General features: G+C 44.1%; 1 protein-coding gene and 1 long non-coding RNA gene across 7 annotated transcripts in view; one reads left to right on the top strand and one right to left on the bottom strand.

The window, feature by feature from the left end:
• Nucleotides 1-805: 805 nt before the first annotated feature.
• Nucleotides 806-19,838, bottom strand: part of APP (amyloid beta precursor protein) — a 205,210-nt gene continuing 186,177 nt past the window's right edge. For all 6 annotated transcript variants that reach the window (XM_029939098.1, XM_029939099.1, XM_029939100.1 and 3 more), the window contains 3 exons: nt 14,490-14,590; nt 11,037-11,183; nt 806-1,760 (listed from right to left, as the gene is read on the bottom strand). In XM_029939098.1, coding sequence (XP_029794958.1) covers nt 1,659-1,760; nt 11,037-11,183; nt 14,490-14,590 — 350 coding nt within the window. In that variant the 3' untranslated portion in view covers nt 806-1,658. The remainder of the gene's footprint in view (nt 1,761-11,036; nt 11,184-14,489; nt 14,591-19,838) is intronic.
• On the top strand, nt 5,273-7,114 carry LOC115291585. The gene is made up of 3 exons (XR_003908543.1): nt 5,273-5,790; nt 6,254-6,476; nt 6,994-7,114. It is a non-coding gene; the product is annotated as an uncharacterized LOC115291585 (long non-coding RNA).

The raw sequence follows: 19,838 nt of genomic DNA, 5'->3' as shown, positions 1-19,838 counted from the left end.
TCGGCTCTTATTTGGGACTGCTATGGTCTCCCCGGATGTCTGCCCCCTCTTCCCCAATTCTTGTGTTGAAATTATAATGCCCAATGTGATGGTACCAAGAGGTGGGGCCTTTGGAAGGGGACTAAAGTCAGGAGGTCCCTTAAAATGGGATTAGTGACCTTGTACAATGAGAAGTCTGCAACCTGGAAGGTCCTCACACAGCCGAGCTGGCACCTGGCCCTTGGACTTCCAGTCTCCAGGGTGGTGATGCTGTTTCTAAGCCAGCTGGTTGGCGGTATTTTATTAGGGCAGCCCGAACAGACTACACCAGAGACAAACTTGAGGACCAAGATACAGCAGCAAAAATACTTTGGGGCAAGCTAAACACTGAACTAGGTCAATGAAGTATTTTACTAGCATTGGAAGATGGTGGTGGCCCCAATTTCTTACTCATACTTGCACTTAAGATACAAATCTGCTACTGGATGTCCAATAGCAGAGGAGATCAGAAGGCTTCTCAGCAGGCTTTACGTGACTACATTATCAAAAGGTAGTCACTATGGAATCATTCACACCAGCACGATGGTGCTCCTCCAAGAATGTATTTATTTACACGAAAACACCAGTGTATACAAATTGAAGACAAATCTTAAAGGCTTTCCCCATTCCCTGATTTTGCCCTTCCCCTCTCACTTTCTTTTGCTACCATAAATAAAATGTCTTAAAGTGATGAAAAGAAACGGAATCTGCCTCTTCTCCACCCCTCCCCAAATTACTTTGAATATCTAACGTCCATAGTTATCCTTCAAAGAAAACTCTTGCCCAGGGTGGTTTTATTTAATTTATTTATGTAATACAGTGTAGAAAGCTATTATGGTCATAAGCAATGATTCTGTACAATCATCCTGCGGAAAGTTTTTTGGGAGAATTCTTGGTAATCTGAGGCCAGCAAAGCACTCCCCCCCCACCCCCCTGTAAAAGTGCTTACAATGAACAGGGATTCTTGTCTTTATCAAAGATCCAAAGATACATGGACAAAAAAGTTTCAATTCTCAATGCCTAATGTGTGCACATAAAACAGGCACAAAGAAATAAATGTGTACCCTCATAATTCCTATATCACAAAGAGAGCAGAAGCAGCAAACTGTACAGTAAAATGCAATCATGGAAAACAAAGTCTCGAAACCATTTGGGATACTTAAAAACGCCGAACTTTAAAAATGCATAGTGATGGGGAAAAGAATACTTAGGCAAGAGAAGCAGCTACAGTCCCCCAGGAAGCATCCCCCACCGATTATTAAAGCATATTTCAAGTAGGACTTAATTGGGTCACAAACCACAAGAATAATATACAACTGGCTAAGCGGCTACATGATAAATAATCAGGAGAGAATCTATTCATGCACTAGGTTTGATACAGCTATGTTCTTTACAGTACACAAAACCCATTAATAATGTAGAGACCAAAATGTAAGGAGAGAGGAGACATGACTGATTTGTATATTAATTCAAGTTCAGGCATCTACTTGTGTTACAGCACGGCTGTCGAAAGGCGATAATGAGTAAATAAGAAAACAGGAGTGTTTGTTTCTTTTCCACATTATTCTATAAATGGACACCGATGGGTGGTGAAGCAATGGTTTTTGCTGTTCGACTTGAGAGGCTGCTGTGGCGGTGGTCTAGTTCTGCATCTGCTCAAAGAACTTGTAAGTTGGGTTTTCGTATCCGTTCTGCTGCATCTTGGAGAGGTGGCGCTCCTCTGGGGTCACAGCAGCGTCGACCTGAAAAGCAAGGGGGAGGATAAATGGATTAGGAAAAAAATCAGTCTTTTAGGAGCACACACATGGAACAGTAAAAGGATAACGCGCAGGGTGTTCTTTTCCTTCCTCCGGGGACATCTCAGAGCTCACCGCCTGAGCCCACAGGTTACACAGATGCTCCATTCGGCCACCAGGTGGCGCTTCAAACCTGGCCCAACTGGCTCCGCTTGCAAAGCGGTCCGTGTTTGCTTCCCCAACTTAACAGCAACCCGGTCCTTGCGGCACAATAAATGTTTTTTTCCCTCCCTGTTGGCTCAGCAAGGGGCAAAAAGGCCACAGTGGAAAACCTTTTTCCTTGAAAGTGTGGTGGTAAGCTGGAAAAAAAATATCCGAGAGCATCATGGAGGGAGAGACAGCAAAGTAAACTGGGAAACGCTTAAATGAATGTCTTTCCATACTCATTTTAATCTGTCCCTGTTTTCACTAAATTTAATGATGATATGAGGTCTGAGAAGCTTTTAATTAAAATGATGATCTGCATATATCAAAGAGTCTATTTGGCACAGGAAAAAAGGAAACATACAGAAAGAATATGCTGCTCCAGATTACACATATATACATGTAGTTTTTAAAACTGAGCACTAAGACTAGAGAAATATGTTCTGCTAAATATTTAACCGCAGATCCTCTGTGCTTATGTGACGCTTTATCTGCCAGACCGGGCTGGCAGCTGGAAACCTGTCCGTGCCCCCCGCTCCCGCCCCCGAATCACTATTAGGACAGAGCTGTGTAGGGGTCTTTACTCTCTGCACATCCCGCAAGGTGCACTAGCCCTGTAAGCGGGGTGGCGGCTGTGCTTACCTGCTGTACCATTCACACTGCACAGATGGGCCCAAGTACTTAACTCTTTGCTGAATGAATGAACGCTTAGTTTTATTTTCTGAAAATTCCTCTTCTGTAAAACCATTGGAAAATGCAGAAGATGGACACAAATGTCATCAGAACGAAGAAGCACGTTTTCCACAGGGAAGTTAGAATGTGCTGGGAAGAAGATGGTGTTTCCCTCAAAGGATATGGTCTATTCTGCACGTGATGGAACCAGGGTCCCCGCCACTGCCAGGGGAACACAGCCTGCCCGTTCCCCACCCTTGGGTGTCGTGTGAGGCAACATTCAGCACTTTATACGGCTTCTCCCACTGATGGCCAGTCTGGTGGCAAGGCTCTGAACCCACACACCTGCCTCCCTGAAGCATCTTCCCTGAACCCAAAGAAGTAAAAATACCAGAGAGCAGGCGTGCTGGAGGCCAAGCCACCAGGTCTAGGGATGGAATTTGGGAGGACTAAGCCACCTTGGCTAAGGAAGAATTTAGACTGAAATTCTGGTACAATCACAGTGGAAAACAGGGTGGAGTTCCTGAATAAACTAAACATAATTGACCATGCAACCCAGCTATGCCACTCGTGGGGATTTATCTGAAGGAAATGAAATCACCACCTGGAAGGATACCTGCCTTCCCATGTTCACTGCAGCATTATTTACAAAGGCCACAGTGTGGAAACCTTAGTGTCCATCAATGGAGGAAGCGACTATTGACTGGAAAATTATACAGCCGCGAAGAAGAAAACACTCATTAGTGACATGGATGGACCTTGAGGGCACGATGCTAAGGGAAACAGGCTGGACAAGGAAAGACATATACTGGTCTTAGTGGAATCTGAAAAAACCAACCTCACAGATACAGAGAACAGACTGGTGGTTGCCAGAGGTGGGGAAAACGGTGATGGTGGTCCCAAGATACAAACTTCCAATTATACGATAAATAAGTTCTGGAGATACATGAAGAGCATGGAGGAGATGCAAGAATAGCACGTGGCTCCAAGAAAGTAACTCTGTATTGTATATTTCAAAGTTGCTAAAAGAGTAGATCTCAAAAGTTCTCATCCCAAGGAAACAAATTGTAACTGTGTGGTGATGGATGTTAGCTAAATTTATGGTGGTCCTCATTTCACAACACACACACACATATCAAATCATCATGTTGTATCCTTAAGGTGAATACAATGGTCTACGTCGGTTCCGTCGGTTCCACTGCAATAGGACTCCATGGAACACTCCGTTTCCCCCACGGGCACGAGGCATGGCTCACTTCACGAGCATGTGTTGGAATTACCGCTTTAGCTAATCCCAGGGCAGCCCCCTCAGACTGCCTGTTACATGCAGATTCTTGCGTTCCCATCCACAGAACGTTCCCCTTCTGTGGCCTCCTCAGAGCTGCCTGCATTCGGCAGCAAGTCTTCCTGTTCTAATGACAAGCCTGGGCATTTCCCCTTAGAACAAAGCCACCAACAAGCCCTCGCCAAGCCAGGACTCCGAGGACACTGCGCAAACGGATGTCAGCACGCTTGTCCTTATGGGAATAATCAGAGATGTTTTTCCCATCCCCCCTCCCCCTCCTCTGACCTATGTTGTCAACAAATGAGGTCACCGTGCATTAAGTGGCGATTGTGTAATTAGCCACGGATTTGTAAGTTAAAATGCCATCATTAAAGATGAGCACTGAGAAGGAGAGATTTCCACGACTCTCCAGATCTGCTTGTCGGAAAACGGCCTGTATAGAGCACGAGGCCATTTGAACTTGGGCCTCTTCTTGTTTCTGTGCCACCTTTTAACTCATATTTCAAAGAGTGTCAGGATTAAAAAAACAAAGCAAAACCCAAACAACAAAAAGTCTCACTGAGAAAAAGATGCAGCACAAAGTTGCTCTATTTCTGAGTGTAGGGGAAAAAAACGCTCCTCCACTGTTAGAATATCACAGCTCTACGCCCTCCAGGAAGCCATGGACCCTCACAATGACTGTCACCTGTCATCTGCATTTACCAAGGTCAAGGGCACTCCCCGAAACTTAATAGTTTATCTCTTCTTCAGAGGCCAAAGCCAAACGCTTAAAACAGCCCTGTGAGGAATGTGAGGCTGAGGCTGGTGTGCAATCCATGCACCTAACTTTCCTGTCTTCTTGGCTTCCTGCCTCTGAATCCTCATTGTTATCTTTTGTTGTGAGGAGGGCGGCTCAAGCCTCCCCATTCCTGCGGTGGAGAGGCTTAGCCCTCAGACCCTCCAGGAAGGGGATTATTTTTACAAAATGGTACCTAAGGAATCTGGGTTGTGTCTCTGTCCCTAGCCCCATGGAAGCTCAAAGTGAAACACTGGGTACTCACATCCATAGAGAAACCTACCACCAAAGGAAGAATGTCAGGTAAGTGGGAGCCTTCCTCCCCAGTGGGGCTCAGTGACAGTCCCTCAAGGCTAAGCTACCGCGCTGGTGGGGGCCAGCATGTAAGGGTTAGCCCACTGCGACCCTGGGGAGGCAGACACCTCACTATTATTTCCCCTAAAGCAGAGCTGGGGAGAGTTGGAGACAGTGCCGCCTGCTCTGGATGGAATGATGCAACAATGACGTTGGGAAGAGAATGGCCACCTGCCCACTGGGCAGGGACATCTATCACTTGCTGAGACACAAACACACATGCACATCACCTCCGTGCACTCCCCCTCCGGACTTTCTGGATGAGGTCACATCAGTAACTGATCCTAAGTCTTCATCGAGCTTGGGGTGCCGTGTGCTCATGGGAGCCCTGGGACCCTCTGCGCCGCCCCCCAGCTTGGCTTCCCCCTTTATTCCTTCACTATACCCACAGGATGGTCAAGACTGCAGGGATCAAATTCGATCTGGGTCTCCTTAGCTCCTAGTCCTTGAGTATCCTGTCATCTTCAGCAGGGGTGTGGTTAGCTGGCGAATGCCACCCTGTAATTTTACTATGCAGAATCACCAGCAGGATGGGTGTTACTGGGTGTCCCTTTAATGCGTGGACACTGAGTTAGGCTGAACAAGAGTCCTGACCCCTAAGACACTCCATCTCAGGTGACCGGGCGGATGAGGAAAGGAGAATAACATAAAACACAGCGACTTAACACACAATCACAATGGAGGGTAAGAAAATCAAAGGACCTCCTACTACGGGAAGGAAAACAAAGCAAACAACAACCATGTCTGTAAGTTAGTCAGTCTTCCCTCCTCTAATTCCACAGCGCTGGTCTTCTGCTCAATCATGTCCATGTTCATTTTAAAACAAAAGTTTTTTTAAATGTTTATTTACTTTTGAAGGAGTAGAGAGAGAGACAGAGCATGAGCATGAGCAAGGCAGGGACAGAGAGAGAGAGAGAGAGAGAGAGAGAGAGAGAGAGAGAGAGGGAGCGGAAGACAGAATCCAAAGCAGGCTCCAGGCTCCAAGCTGTCAGCACAGAGCCCGACGTGGGGCTCAAACCCAAGAACTGTGAGATCATGACCTGAGCCAAAGTCTGACATTCAACTGAATGAGCCGCCCAGGCATCCCCATGTTCATTTTCTTAACTGTAATTCCATCTTTCTAGAAGTGGTTCTTTTAGGTTTACTGCCTACGTTTAAGGGATCTTTCAGGCAGGCAATGAACTCTTTGTTATTCCTTCATCGTCTCAGATCACTGATGCTTTCTTTTGAGCTTCCAATACCGCTGCCTGCTTTCCAGCCACAAGACATTTTGAGTCCAGCCACACTTTCCTGGACCTCTGTCTCCCACTTAACCTGACCACTCTGCCCAGCTGCTCCACAACACCCAGATCAGTGGCTGCTAGGTGCCTCCATCCTGCTGGGCCAACTTCGGCCGGGAAGAAAGGACCCCTGCAGACATTTCATATTCAAAGTAAGTAACTTAAAAAATGTTTATCTATTTTTGAGAGAGACAGAGCACAAGTGGGGGAGAGGCAGAGAGAGAGAGACGGAGAATCTGAAGCAGGCTTTGTGTTGACATCAGGAGCCTGACATGGGGCTCAAACCCATGAACACTGAGCCAAAGTCAGATGCTTAACCGACTGAGCCACCCAGGTGCCCCCTGGACATACTTTTATGATGTCACCAGTATGACGGCACACTCATAAGGAAGTGTCATATGTCCTAACTCTATGAAAAGATAACTAAGCGGGGCGTCTGGAAGGCTCAGTAGGTTGAGTGACTGACTTCGGTTCGGGCTGTGATCTCACAGTTCGAGAGTTCCAGACCTGAGTCGTGCTCTGTGCTGACAGCTCAGAGCCTGGAACCTGCTTCGGATTCTGCATCTCCCTCTCTCTCTGCCCCTCCTCCTCCTCCCCTGTTCACACTCTGTCTCTCTCGGAAATAAAAAACACTAAAAAAAAAGATAACTAAACAGCTCTCTTATTTAGATTGTTAATGAGTCGGCTGGAGAGTGAAGGAGAGACTTCTGATGCTCCACGTATCAGACCTTCGAAAGGAAAACTGTTTCATATCCTATAATAAAGAGAATTTGCACCCTCCCCCACAAAACTTTTTTCCTATTGAGATATATTTTACATATAACATTATGTAAATTTAATGTGCATCACACGTTAATTTGATACATTTAAACAATGCAATATGATTGCTGTTGTAGGGCTAATTAGTGCCTCTATTAGGTCAGAGAATTATCCTTTTTTATCCTTTATTATTAAAGTTTTGAATAATTAGGTTCTAGCCTCGTGGCAAGTTTGATGATTACAATACAGTATCAGGGTCCATATTCACTGTGCTGTGTATTAGATCTCCAGGACCTATTCACTGCTTGCTGCCAGTTTGTCCCCTTCCTACAAATCTGTCCCCTCCCTCCGTCTTATTAAAGGCGAGGTCTCCATTCAGGAAGAGTGGTGGGAAGAGCTACAATGTGTATTTTCAAATACCCAGTGTCCATGGACACCTGCTGCTGAACAAAACCCGGGGTCAGTGGACTGGGCAGAAGCGATTGGGACAGGTTCACCCACTACTGGGACCCTCAGTGGTGGCCCAGAGATGGTGGGCACATCTGGGAAACAGTGTAACAAAGGGCCATCGCATCACTGCTTGAGACACAAACAGAGTCATCTCCTGGGGAGAGCACGGCTAAGGGCTTAGTGAATGGGCCTCTGGCTTCATGGCTAAGCAAATCACTAAACCAATATCGATTGCTTCTTTTTTGTTTTTATTAAAAACATGTTTTCATGTTTACTTTTGAGAGCGAGAGAGACAGAGTGTGTGTGGGGGAGGGGCAGAGAGAGAGGGAGACACAGAATCTGAAGCAGGCTCCGGGCTCCGAGCGGTCCGCACAGAGCCCGACGCGGGGCTCGAACCCACGAACCGTGAGATCATGACCTACGCCGCAGTCAGACACTTAACTGACTGAGCCACCCAGTCTCTGAGTACTTGTTTGCTTATTTTTGTTCTCAGTGAGGTAGGGTTACTCACTGATGAAGCAGGGTAACTGGAGCCGGGAAGGAGCTTATTTCTGGGGCCCTGTGTGACAGCTTGCCAAGACGGACAGAGGACATCTGTAGAAGGGTCACGTCCACGCACGGTAGATGCTGGGATGCTCTCAGAAACAGTGCTGGGAAACCTCACAGCACCCCACCTGGGTGGCCTGCAGCTCTTTGTGTCCAGGTTTAACCACTCCAGCTAGACTATAACCTTCCTGGGGACAGGGGTGGGTGACGATCTGGCCGGACACTGCTGTATGCAGTTCAACACGGAAGGGCACAGAGCGGACGGAAAAGAGAGAAAGGAAAGCCTGCAGAGGCGGAAGGGGATGGTTTCCAGGTTTCTGACGACATCCTTGATTTCAGAGGAGGAGGAGGTGAGAAGAAGTAAGGAAAAGAAACACAATTCAAGGAGGGCACTCACTCTGGAGAGGTTTCTGGATGATCGCAAATAGGCACCAGAAATTATATCAAGGGCTAAGTCTCCTCTCTACAATTCTGCTCCTTCAAGGGTGCCTCCTGGCTTAAACATTAGTATCTTCTTATCAGAATCTTTATTAAAATGTCAACTTATTCTCTGACATCCCAGATCCAAGGAGACGTTTCTTGAGAACTAACCACAAGATACTTTTAACCTAGGTGGCTGTAACAAGGCTTAAAAGTCAGCTAGTTCTCTTGCAGACAAGATACCATTTTCTGCTCTTAATGGCTGGCTCAGAGAGGTGACTGAAAGAAATCAGGGATTCTCAAAAATGACTGCATGTCCCATTCAGTTGGGAATATTCTCAACACTCAGATTCTAAGCCCATTTGGAAGTTGTTTTCTGTAGGTCTGGGCTGGGACCTGGGGATGTGTCTTTTTAAGTGCCCGGCAAGTCCGATGCACAACCTTGGCAGTGAGTCCCAGAGAGAGACCTCACTTTCCTGCCCAGCATCTCTGGGCCCTGTAATGGACTGTGTCCTCCCCAAGTTCATATGCTAAAGTCCTAGCCCCTAGTGTCTACGATTTGTACTTGGAGACATGGTCTTTGTGCAGTAGTTAAGGTTAAATGAGATCATTGGGGTAGCTCTTGATCCAATAATACTGGTGTCCTTACAAGAAGAGATGAGGACACAGACAGGCATAGAGAAAAGATGGTGTGAAGGTCTAAGAGGCCGGTCTACAAGCTACAGAGCGGAGACAGCCCCACTGACACCCTGATCTCGGACTTGTAACCTCCAGATTGTGAGGAAATAGATTTCTGCAGTTTACCAATACAGGCTCTTTGGACTCTGGCGCCTGAAACGGGCACTTGGAACTGATCGAAAGGAAGAGGCCCCTTGGGGACACTCATCAGTCGAAGGCGATCAAAACACAGAATAACAGGTGACAGAAAGCAGCTGGGCTCACTGTGCCGAGCACCGTGTGAGGCACAGGACTGTCAGGTCACTTTGTTGTATGGCTGCTGTGACAGAACATGGTGTCAACGCTCTGCAATTAGAAACGATGACATTCCCGAATAGTATATTAAAGAATTAAAAAAGGGCTTTTTAATTATTCAAGTATGAAAAACACTTTTTTTTTTTGCCCAAACATGAATTGGAAACAAGTGTTGTTTTGAGTAGAAAGGACGTGAGCGGTGCTTACAGTGATACATCTCACAAGGCTTCACAAGACACGAGCTCCGAGATCCTACAGAAGAGCACCACGCCACGGTCAACGGCACGTCATTCTGCTCTTTCACCGCTCTTTCCCCCTTTTTAAAAAATGTTTATTTATTTTGGAGGGGGGAAGGGCAGAGAGAAAGAGAGAGAGAAAGGGAGAGAGAGAAAATCCCAAGCAGGCTGTCCGCTGTCAGCACAGAGCCCAATGCGAGGCTTGAACTCACACACCATGAGATCATGACCTGAGCCCAAATCTAGAGTTGGGACCCTTAACCGACTGAGCCACCCCAAACATGTCTCAATTTTAATAAAAGCCTGTACACACACGTTTGCTACTGAAAACTGAACCAGCACAACAAAAACTTTCTATTACAATTCCAACTTGTGAAAACCAGAGAATCGAGCCCAGGCATCCTGCCCTAATTATGCTTTAGCCAAACCGGCCAGGGTTTTCTATGTATTCCTCCTGCACAAGCTGCTTGGCTCCCAATTTCTGATGCTAGGTTTTATCTTAATGACTCCAGACTTCTCAAACACATAGGCCAACACCACTGAACACCTACTAGCGCACCCCCAGTGTGACTGCACTACCCCTGTTAACTAAGGTATTTCAGGCGGACGTGCAGGATAACAGGTGGAAAGTTGCAATGACCTTGTAGGCTCTGCTTGGCTATTGGGTATAATGTGATTTCCTGTGAAACTTAACTGAAAATTAGCATTAATTACTATTACCTGGTTTTAGTTACAAGTCAGATTCTTTAAAACAAAAAAAAAATTAGAAACAGGGGTGCCTTGGTGGCTCACTCGGTTGAGCGTCTGACTCTTGATTTCGGCTCAGGTCATGATCTCAGAGTTCGTGAGTTCGAGCCCTGCACCAGGCCCCGCCTCTCTCTGCCTCTCCCTTGCTCTCCCTCTTTCAAAAAATAAATAAACCTAAAAAAAGTTAGGGAATAAATGGGTTTAGGTTTTGTTTGCAGCAGACTTCCACTTTCCTTTTCCTTTTTAACTTCTGTTTTTTTTTCTTTCCTTTTACATGTGTGAGGATGATCACAATATCTTTAAGTCAGACATTATAATTAGTATTATTTTGACATTTCAATACAAACCATAAGAAGCTGAGGCAGCAGCATACAACCCAATACCTTGATCACAGATAGGATTTCTAAGTCAGAGTGAACAAAGACCAAAATAAGAACACAGCTGCCAAGCTGAGCACCATGCAGGAATATGGATTTTGTTTTCAAAGAAGAGATACTTGGAGGAGTCTCAGTTTAATGCCAAGCAAAATCTCCCTTGTAGCTTTTAACTCCCACCTGCAAGCACGTGGCCAAGGTAACCTACCTCCACGACACCGTGATGAATGGACGTGTACTGTTTCTTCTTCAGCATCACCAAGGTGATGACAATCACTGTTGCTATGACAACGCCGCCCACCATGAGTCCGATGATGGCACCTTTGTTTGAACCCACATCTTCTGCAAAGAACACCTTGAAAACAAATCAAGAAAAAGGATGGCAATTGCAGGAGACAACTGGATACGGTACGTGAAAAGTCTCAGTATATGAGTGCGAGTTGGATCTGGTACTACTCCCAACATTCTACTAAGACTGACATCTGTAGTCTACAGAACAATGCACAACATGTGGCGTCCCCAGTTCTGGGAAGTCTACCTCCCTCCCTCACCCCCCTGCATGTCCCTAGAAAGACCTGAAACCCCCTGACAGGTGGAACATTTGGTAAGAGGTGGCGCGGGGACCTATCAGAGGCTATAAAGGCACAGAGCGTGATTTTGAAAGCAGATCAGCTCAGAGACTGGATGCAGGACCACTATGCCTTAGGTGCTTTTCAAACCCCACAAATGTCCTAATTTCCTTAGATGGACATTAATACATAGGAATAAAGCATCTAAAACCAAAAGGAGTTAATCAGGAAAAAAAGGACATCTTGTTATCTACTTTTAGCCAATAATTTAATAATTAAGACAGTACTTAACCTTGGGAAGTGTGATGCTTAAAACACAGGTTTTTTTCCCCCAAAGGTTAGAAGTAGGAGGCAACGAGGTAAGCATTTTAATAGCCATGCAGAACTCCGGCTTGCTTACTGTGTTCTCCAGAAACACAATTAAAACTGTCGTTTTATGCTATTTGGATTTAACATAAAAAATTTTGGAAAATACTGCCAAAGATAACGTATTCAGTATGAAAACTTTGCTGCACAGTACTCCTTTCTATTGTTTATAAAAAAGCACGTCACTATTTTTCAACCTCACTAAGTACTTACAAGAGCACAAGGCACTTTTATAACCCTGTTATGTACAAAGATGCCTTTACGCCCTGTCACTGCGCCTCATTACTAAAAACGCACACTATTTTGTATATAAATTAATAAAAACAGCTCCCTAACCTTCAGTATAACCTCAACATAGTAAAAGGACTGATTTTCACAGGGAAAACGAACATCCTTGCGATCTGAAAAGGCGACATCAAACATAGCAAATGAAGTCAAGTTCTAAAGGAGCCTTCCTTGCGATAAAGTTGCAACAAAATGGGAAACGGTTCATGATTATTCTTTCCCAACAAATATGCCAGTTCAGCATATTTAAAAACAAGCAAATCGTTAATTAGCTAATGGTACAAGTGTGAGGTAATCAGGAGTAAATGCAAGTCTGGACATCTTCCTATGTCTTTAAGAAAATACTGTAATTTTGTAATATTCATCGCACTAATTATAGCACATTATCTTATCAACCAGCTCAGTAGAGGGAGCGGAGTCTCCTAATTGCTGCCCCTGCCATTAGTCACTGTCACATTACAGGGGTTAGTGTAATCCTGGAGACGGGTTTTTATGACACAGACTCCAGAAAATGCAAGTCCACACATTAATCTTTAGCTCTGTGCCCCACTAGCTCCCAACTCTTCAGTCGGTCCCCAGGGTCGTTTTTTAAAAAAATCTTTTTAAAAATGTTTGTTTATGTTTGAAAGAGTGAGAGTGAGTGGCACAGGGGCAGAGAGAGGAGTCCCAGAATCTGAGGCAGGCTCCAGGCTCTGAGCTGTCCGCACAGAGGCCGACGCGGGGCTCGAACCGTAAACTGTGAGATCATGACCTGAGCCGAAGTCAAATGCTCAACCAATTGAGGCCCCCCAGGTGCCCCTCCCCCAGGGTTTTTTAACCTTTTCAGCACCAGCCAGAGCAAGAGTGCCCCTGATTCTACAATAACGGAGACTGGATTAACCCGCCAATGAAGATCGTGCTTCAAAAAAAGTGAAATGTTCTTATACAAAAATGATGAAAGTTAAAATGTAAATCTGAATCACAAGTCAGTTTTGGATTTGCTCCAACTGTTAAGTGAAAAGAGGCCTACACAATACTTCACAGGCATTTCTTTTGGAATTTACCACTTGGATTTATACATATTATTTGTGAATCCGGGAAAGATATTTTTCCGTGAAAGCACACACACGGTTACACGGAAGTGCGCGAGGGCAAGCACTTCTCAAGCATTATTATTGCTAGAACTTCATTACCATTTTATGTGGACTACTGACTGTGCAGTAAAACTGTCTTCTTTATTAATTTAACCTTCTTACTATGCTTGCCGAGAAGATGAAAGAAACCCTTGGCGTGCCTGGGGCTCAATGAGTTGAGCGTCAGACTTCAGCTCAGGTCACGATCTTCCGGTCCGCGAGTTCTAGCCCCATGTCGGGCTCTGTGCTGACAGTTAGGGACCTGGAGTTTGCTCCCGATTCTGTGTCTCCCTCTCTCTTTGCCCACCCCCTTGCTTGTGCTCTGTTTCTCTCTCCCCCAAAAATAAATGTGTGTTAAAAAATTATTTAAAAAAAAGATGAAAGAAACCCTAATATAATGCAGGATTTGATTTATCTGAAGTTTTTGGTAAAAGATTTTACGTAACTACTGGAGCTGTCTGCAAAGAGATGGGTGCTCTTTGATTTACTATGATTCTAACATTTAGGGGAAAAAGAAGGGAGGGAGGAGATGTTGTCTGAAAAGGAAGCTGCCATCTTCTTTGCCCAAACCTTTCAACGAGTGACACTGTAGGGACCGCCATGGCATCCTGCTTACCTCCTGCCTCCACCCACCTCGGTAGAAACCCAAAGATCCTGGCCCTGTGGGAGAACCGATCACGTGGGCATTGGGGAAAGGACAGGAAGGGACAGGAAGGAGAGACGAAGACGCGCAGGCAGACAGTTATAAACGCCAACTGAAGAGAACAGCTGTAAAACATATTCTGGGAAACAAGTGATGTTTGCATTTCAAATCCACCTCTTATAAACCTGTCTTCCTAGCAAACACAGTGGAAATTGATTAGAGTGGATATTGTCATTATTTTTTAATGTTTTTATTTACTTTGAGAGAGAGAGAGAGAGAGGGAGACAAAGCACGAGATGGGGAGGGGCAAAGAGAGAGGAGACACAGAATCTGAAGCAGGCTCCAGGCTCTGAGCTGTCAGCACAGAGTCCTACGCAAGGCTTGAACTCAGTGGAGCATGAGATGGTGACATGAGCTGAAGTCAGACACTTAATCTCCCGGAGCCACCCAGGTGCCCCTAGATGGGACAGTATTATATAAATTAATTCCACTGTAAGCGCTCGCTGGGCTTAGCTAACCTTCTAGGCATAAAAAACTACTATAGAAAGACATCTTTTTCTTTATGTTTCATGATAATCCTTTAGGCAAGTTCTTTATTTGCATTTTCTCCTTTACTGGATTTCTGGCACGGAATGAACAAGCGTTAACAGGTCATTTGGCAGGAAGAGGTAAAGTATTTCACGTACCAATTTCTGGTGATGAACTTCGTATCCTGACTCATGTCGGAACTCGGCATCCATCTTCACCTCAGAGATCTCTTCTGTCTTGATATTTGTTAAGCCTGAACCTGCATTAATCCATAAGCATCACACGGTAATTAAATGATGCAGGGCACTCAATTCATTTTATCTGTAAACAGTACGACTGCAACACAAAGGCTACCAAAACCTCCCTTCTAGGCTGGGAGTGAGAGGAAATAGATTAATGACTTTCTTCAAGGAAGCTGATACCCTGTATTTAAAACCCTTAACCCCTACCTATTTTAAACAAAGAGAAATTAAAGATTAAAGAAATCCAAAGTTAAAGCTTCTACTGAGTCTAAACACACACTGTAATTTTTTTTTTTTAAATGGGGAAAGCCAGAAGTTAAATGCCAGCCAGGAGGTTAGCAAGGATGCGTTCCCAGAATATACTGGCTTGTTTTAGGGGCTTATTAATAGTTTAGCCTATTCTGTGTCTTTTCTCATGTATTCTAATTCCTTCGGAAAAAATAATAAAAGTCTTTAAAAACGAGCACTAATTACCTGGTAGACTCAATCTGCGATTTTAGGGCTTTGTTCTTATTACAAATAAATTATGTCCGTCTATGCAGTGAAGCACTGTAAAAATCCTATCATTTATTTAAGTGATTTAGTTACAGATGCAGAATGTAATCGGTTCATCCTGCTGAATGGAGAGTTGCGGTACATCATTTTTGAACATATTTCTGTAGGACGAACAGAATTTGTAACGTACTTACTCCTTCTCTATAAATTGCTATGTGATTCTTACCCTGATGGTTACAATAAATTTTGGTTTTCAAATAATAGTTTGAAGCTAAAAAAAAAAAGTAAAGCCATTTTTCACAGGAAAGCTGAAAGTACAAGATGTAAACATCAGTTTCCGTACTGCAGCATTTAGATATCAAAAGTCAGAATTTTAGGATGAGAAAGACTTTTAACACAATCACAACCCTCCACTCCTGAGTGAGTGGAGAAAAAGAAATCTATCCACGTGCCTCCTTTGCAGACAGCTCTGCCTACAAGAATGATGCCTTTTCACAGCAAGCCCAGATCAGTTCTCCTGCAGCTGCTCTTTGAGTCTGCGCAGCACTGCAAGCCGAACCCCCTCCTGCATTGTAGCCTTGAGCAGATCAGACCCTCAAGGAGAGGCAGCATGTTCCCGATGGTTCTTGCCCAGGCTACATGTTACCAGGCCCTTCAGCTCCCATGGGATCTAATTTCTTGCTTTCTGTGTAGTCACTCTTACAGTCTTGTCCACCGGGTGCCGTGAAACTTGTCATACGCCTCGTTGGAACAGAAAAGCGCAATGTCCACAAAACATCGTGTGCCAGTCTAAGGGCATGGCTCATATAAAAGGAAAGGGAGGGTAATTGGACGTGACCATGGGCACCCATGCTGGTTGTGACAGATCTTTGATTCCTCGTCCAATTGTTCACAAAGCTTCCATTTAAGGACTCATCTGAAAACAGACCGCAGATCAATGTCAATCTACAACTGGCCTGTAGACTGTCACCTTATCTTCTCTCCTCTTGGTCAGAATGACTTTCTTCGCTCTGTCTTCCCAGCTCTCCTGCTCTCCACAGATCCACAAAGATTATGGAGGGCGGCTGCAGGATTTCACTCTCAAGTTCTCATAGCCTACAATTTGTCTGGGTCACAAGGACTTGGATGTGGGTGGAGAAATCAGGAGCCACCCAGGCACCTCTATATTTCTGAGGTTTTGAAAAAAATGTCTCTTGAAGAGTCTTTTTTAGATTCTTGGGACCAGACAATTACAGAAAAAACATGAGCTCTCCACTCAAATTTGTCAAAGCCCACATATCATTTCTGAAAGAATATTGAATATACTGTTGTCAGAGTGACAATGGCAATGGTGTTGTGGATTTATTTTTTTTATTAAAAAATTTTTTTTAATGTTTTATTTAGTTTTGATAGAGAGAGAGACAGAGCATGAGAGGGGGAGAGAGAGAAGGAGTCACAGAACGGGAAGCAGGCTCCAGGCTCTGAGCTAGCTGTCAGCACAGAGCCTGACATGGGGCTCGAACTCACGAACGTGAGATCTGACCTGAGCTGAAGCTGGAGGCTTAACCAACTGAGCCACCCAGGCGCCCCTGTTGTAGATTTAAAATATATCCACAGATATGTTCATACTCCCCCTTTCCTGAGGTGGGACTTAATCCCCTTCCCTTCAGCGTGGACTAGATGGAATTCCTTGCTTCTAATGAATAGAAAATAGAGAAAGTGATCATAGGTATGTTCTAAGTCTACGTAAAGAAAAAAAAGGGCAACGTTCTCTTTCTTGGATCACTTGGTCTGGGAAAGCCAGCAGCCACGTCAGGAGGACACTCAAAAGCTCTACAAAAAGGTCCCCACAACGACGTGTGGCAGTCTCCTGCCAACAGCCACGTGAGTGCGCCATCTTGGAAACAGACCCATCAGAGTCAAGATTCAAGCCTTCAGATGGTTGCAGCTCTGGAAGATGTCCTGACTGCAACCTCATGAGAAACTCTGAGCCAGAGGCATCCAGCTAACCCATCCCTGAAATCCCGAGTGTCACAGTAACTCTAAGAAACCAAATGCTTGTTGGTTTAAGTAGCTAAGTTATGGAATTATTTGTTACACTAGCAGGTAACTACTACAGGGAACCAGTGCTTTCTTTTTTTCGTCTTGATCTACCTTGGGCTTTAATTTCCCTCTTTCGGAAGATCAGTATCTTTGATACAGACATAACAGCAGAAGCACAAAGTGGGACAGTTTCCCTTTCTGTCTCATCTTTTGCTGGGTCTTGTCAACCATCCCATAACGCTGGCCCTGTCCTGAGAGTTGCAGGGCTCTCTATTCTCTATATAAATAGTTTTAAAAGTATTTGTATTTTCTCATGATTTTCATCTCATTCTGACCTATAATCTTCCTGACACTATTTTTCTCAGGCTGTGTGATGCTAAAGCTCTGTTATTTCTCATAATGGAGAATATTTATATATATACACATATATAATATAACGGCTGTATATTTTTATCTTTCTAAAGCTCCTTTTAAATCTAAGTGCTGGTGTAACCAGAGTGATTTCTTTATAGTTCACCCTTTTTCTGTCATCAGGATCTAGCAATGCAACAGTTAGAATTAACTTTCTGAGATTTCTTTAATGTTTATTTATTTATGTTTGAGAAAGAAAGTGTGGGCATGCAAGTGGGGAAGGGGCAGAGAGAGAAGAGAGAATCCCAAGCAGGACCCACACTCAGAGTGGAGCTCAATGTGGGGCTCGATCTCACAACTGTGAGATCATGACCTGAACTGAAATCAGGATTTGGGTGCTTACCCGACTGACCGAGCCACCCAGACACCTCTGTATTTCTGAGGTTTTAAAAAAAAAGTCTCTTGAATAGTCTTTTTTAAATTTTTGGGACCAAACAATTACATAAAAAATATGAGATCTCCACTCAAATTTGTCAAAGCCCACATATCATTTCTAAAAGAATATTGAAAATACTTTTGAGAGTCAAAAACAAAATAGAAATTCATCTAACAAGTCAGAACAACAGATAACTATAGCTCAACAGTTTGTGAGATTCTCAGCAGAAAGAGATCTTTTTAGGTCATTTTGTATAGCAGGTACCATCACATAGTAGACCTTTGGTATACTAAGGAAATCTCACTAAAAGGTAAGAAAAATGAATACGTTTGCATATAGGCAAACATCATGGACAGTAAGTTCATACTATGTATGTGACTAACTGTGATGCATAGATTTAAACAGGTCACAAGGACCTTTGCTTATGGGCTAATCAGATGGTGCTTTCTCAGTTGTGTGGATTCCATTCTAAGCCCTGGTGTGACTCCAATTGTCTATGCCACAGTAAGTGAGCAGAGTCTCGCTTGAAAGGGGAAGGAGGCATGTCGCTCATGAAACCTCTCACATGGCTTGGGGTCAAGGACTTGGTCTCTTTCATGGGGACTGGAGAAGGGTGGTAATAAATTAGAGTGGAAAGCATAGCTTTCCTTCCCCTGTGGAGAGCCTGCTAAGAATCTTTCCTCTTTATTCTGGTCAAATGGCATAACTTGACCTTCAGAATTCACTGTTCCCTGGAAATAAGCCAGGCGAGTAGCTATGGAATGGCCACCACGCCCAGATATCACCACTGCTACCACTGTTTCCCCTACTCGACACCACATTCTACAAGTTACAGCGCCCTCGTTTTTCAGGTATGAAAGACAAAGAGAAGTTATCTTCTTCAGTCATGATTATACAAAAACCCTTTCTTCACTTGTTTCAGACTGTCAATGGCAATTATTCAACAACGATGCCATCAATGGAATGACATGAGAGGACAATCCTGGGAAGAGTCTCTAAGTTTGAAAAGTCTAAAGATATACTTTGGCACATTAGACTCAAGCATGCGATTTCCTGAAGAACCAAAATGAATGCGATGAACATAGGGAGGAATTGGTCCAAATGCTTGGGAGACTCACTGGAAGCACAGAAATAGAGAGCATATGGACATAGGTCTTAATATGGATCCAGCAAATAGAGCTATTCATAAACTAGACTCTTCCTCCCTTCATATCTGGTCAGTTTTTCTTACCTATGACCTTCTTCTACTGGGGAGACCCTAGCCTTATCCAGTAGAAGAAACAGAGCTGAACGTTGGCTGCTCTCATCTTTGACTCCTTCCCCTCTCCTTTGCCAATGGATGAGACTCAACTCTTCCAAAACCTTCCTCCAAGTCATCTTCCAGCACGTGTCCAGGTTAACACACCCCTTGATGAGTGTCCTGTTTGCTTACATCACAGACACCCTGGTTTAAACTTTATGTTGCTTTGGATTCCCCCCGTGTTCTAATTCCATCTCCTCTTTTATTTATTTATTTATTTTATTTTGTTTTTTAAAAACTTATTACTATTTTTAAAGTTTTTTAAATGTATGTTTATTTTAGAGAGAGACAGAATGAGAGTTGGGGAGGGGCAGAGAGAGAGGGAGACACAGAATCCGAAGCAGGCTCCAGGCTCTGAGCTGTCAGCACATGAGCACATGTGAGATCATGACTTGAGCTGAAGTCAGACGCTTAATTGACTGGGCCACCCAGGCACCTCTATTTTATATTTTATTTTATTATTTTATTTTTTTCCATCTTCTCTTTTAAATACGCACAGTGTGTTCCCTCTATTATACATCAAGCTCCTGAGAACAGGCATCTTCTCATTTCATTTCTCTCCACCCACCACAGCATTTAATGGCATTGATCTTTGTGTGAAATATTAAAGTGAGATATTGCGGTTACTGAAATATTGTTATAATAAAGACTTCAGATGGCA

The sequence above is a fragment of the Suricata suricatta genome, chromosome 5, assembly GCF_006229205.1.
Source record: "Suricata suricatta isolate VVHF042 chromosome 5, meerkat_22Aug2017_6uvM2_HiC, whole genome shotgun sequence".
Lineage (NCBI taxonomy): Eukaryota > Metazoa > Chordata > Mammalia > Carnivora > Herpestidae > Suricata > Suricata suricatta.
Note: the sequence above shows the minus strand (reverse complement) of the source record. Positions and strands in the feature narration are given on the sequence as shown.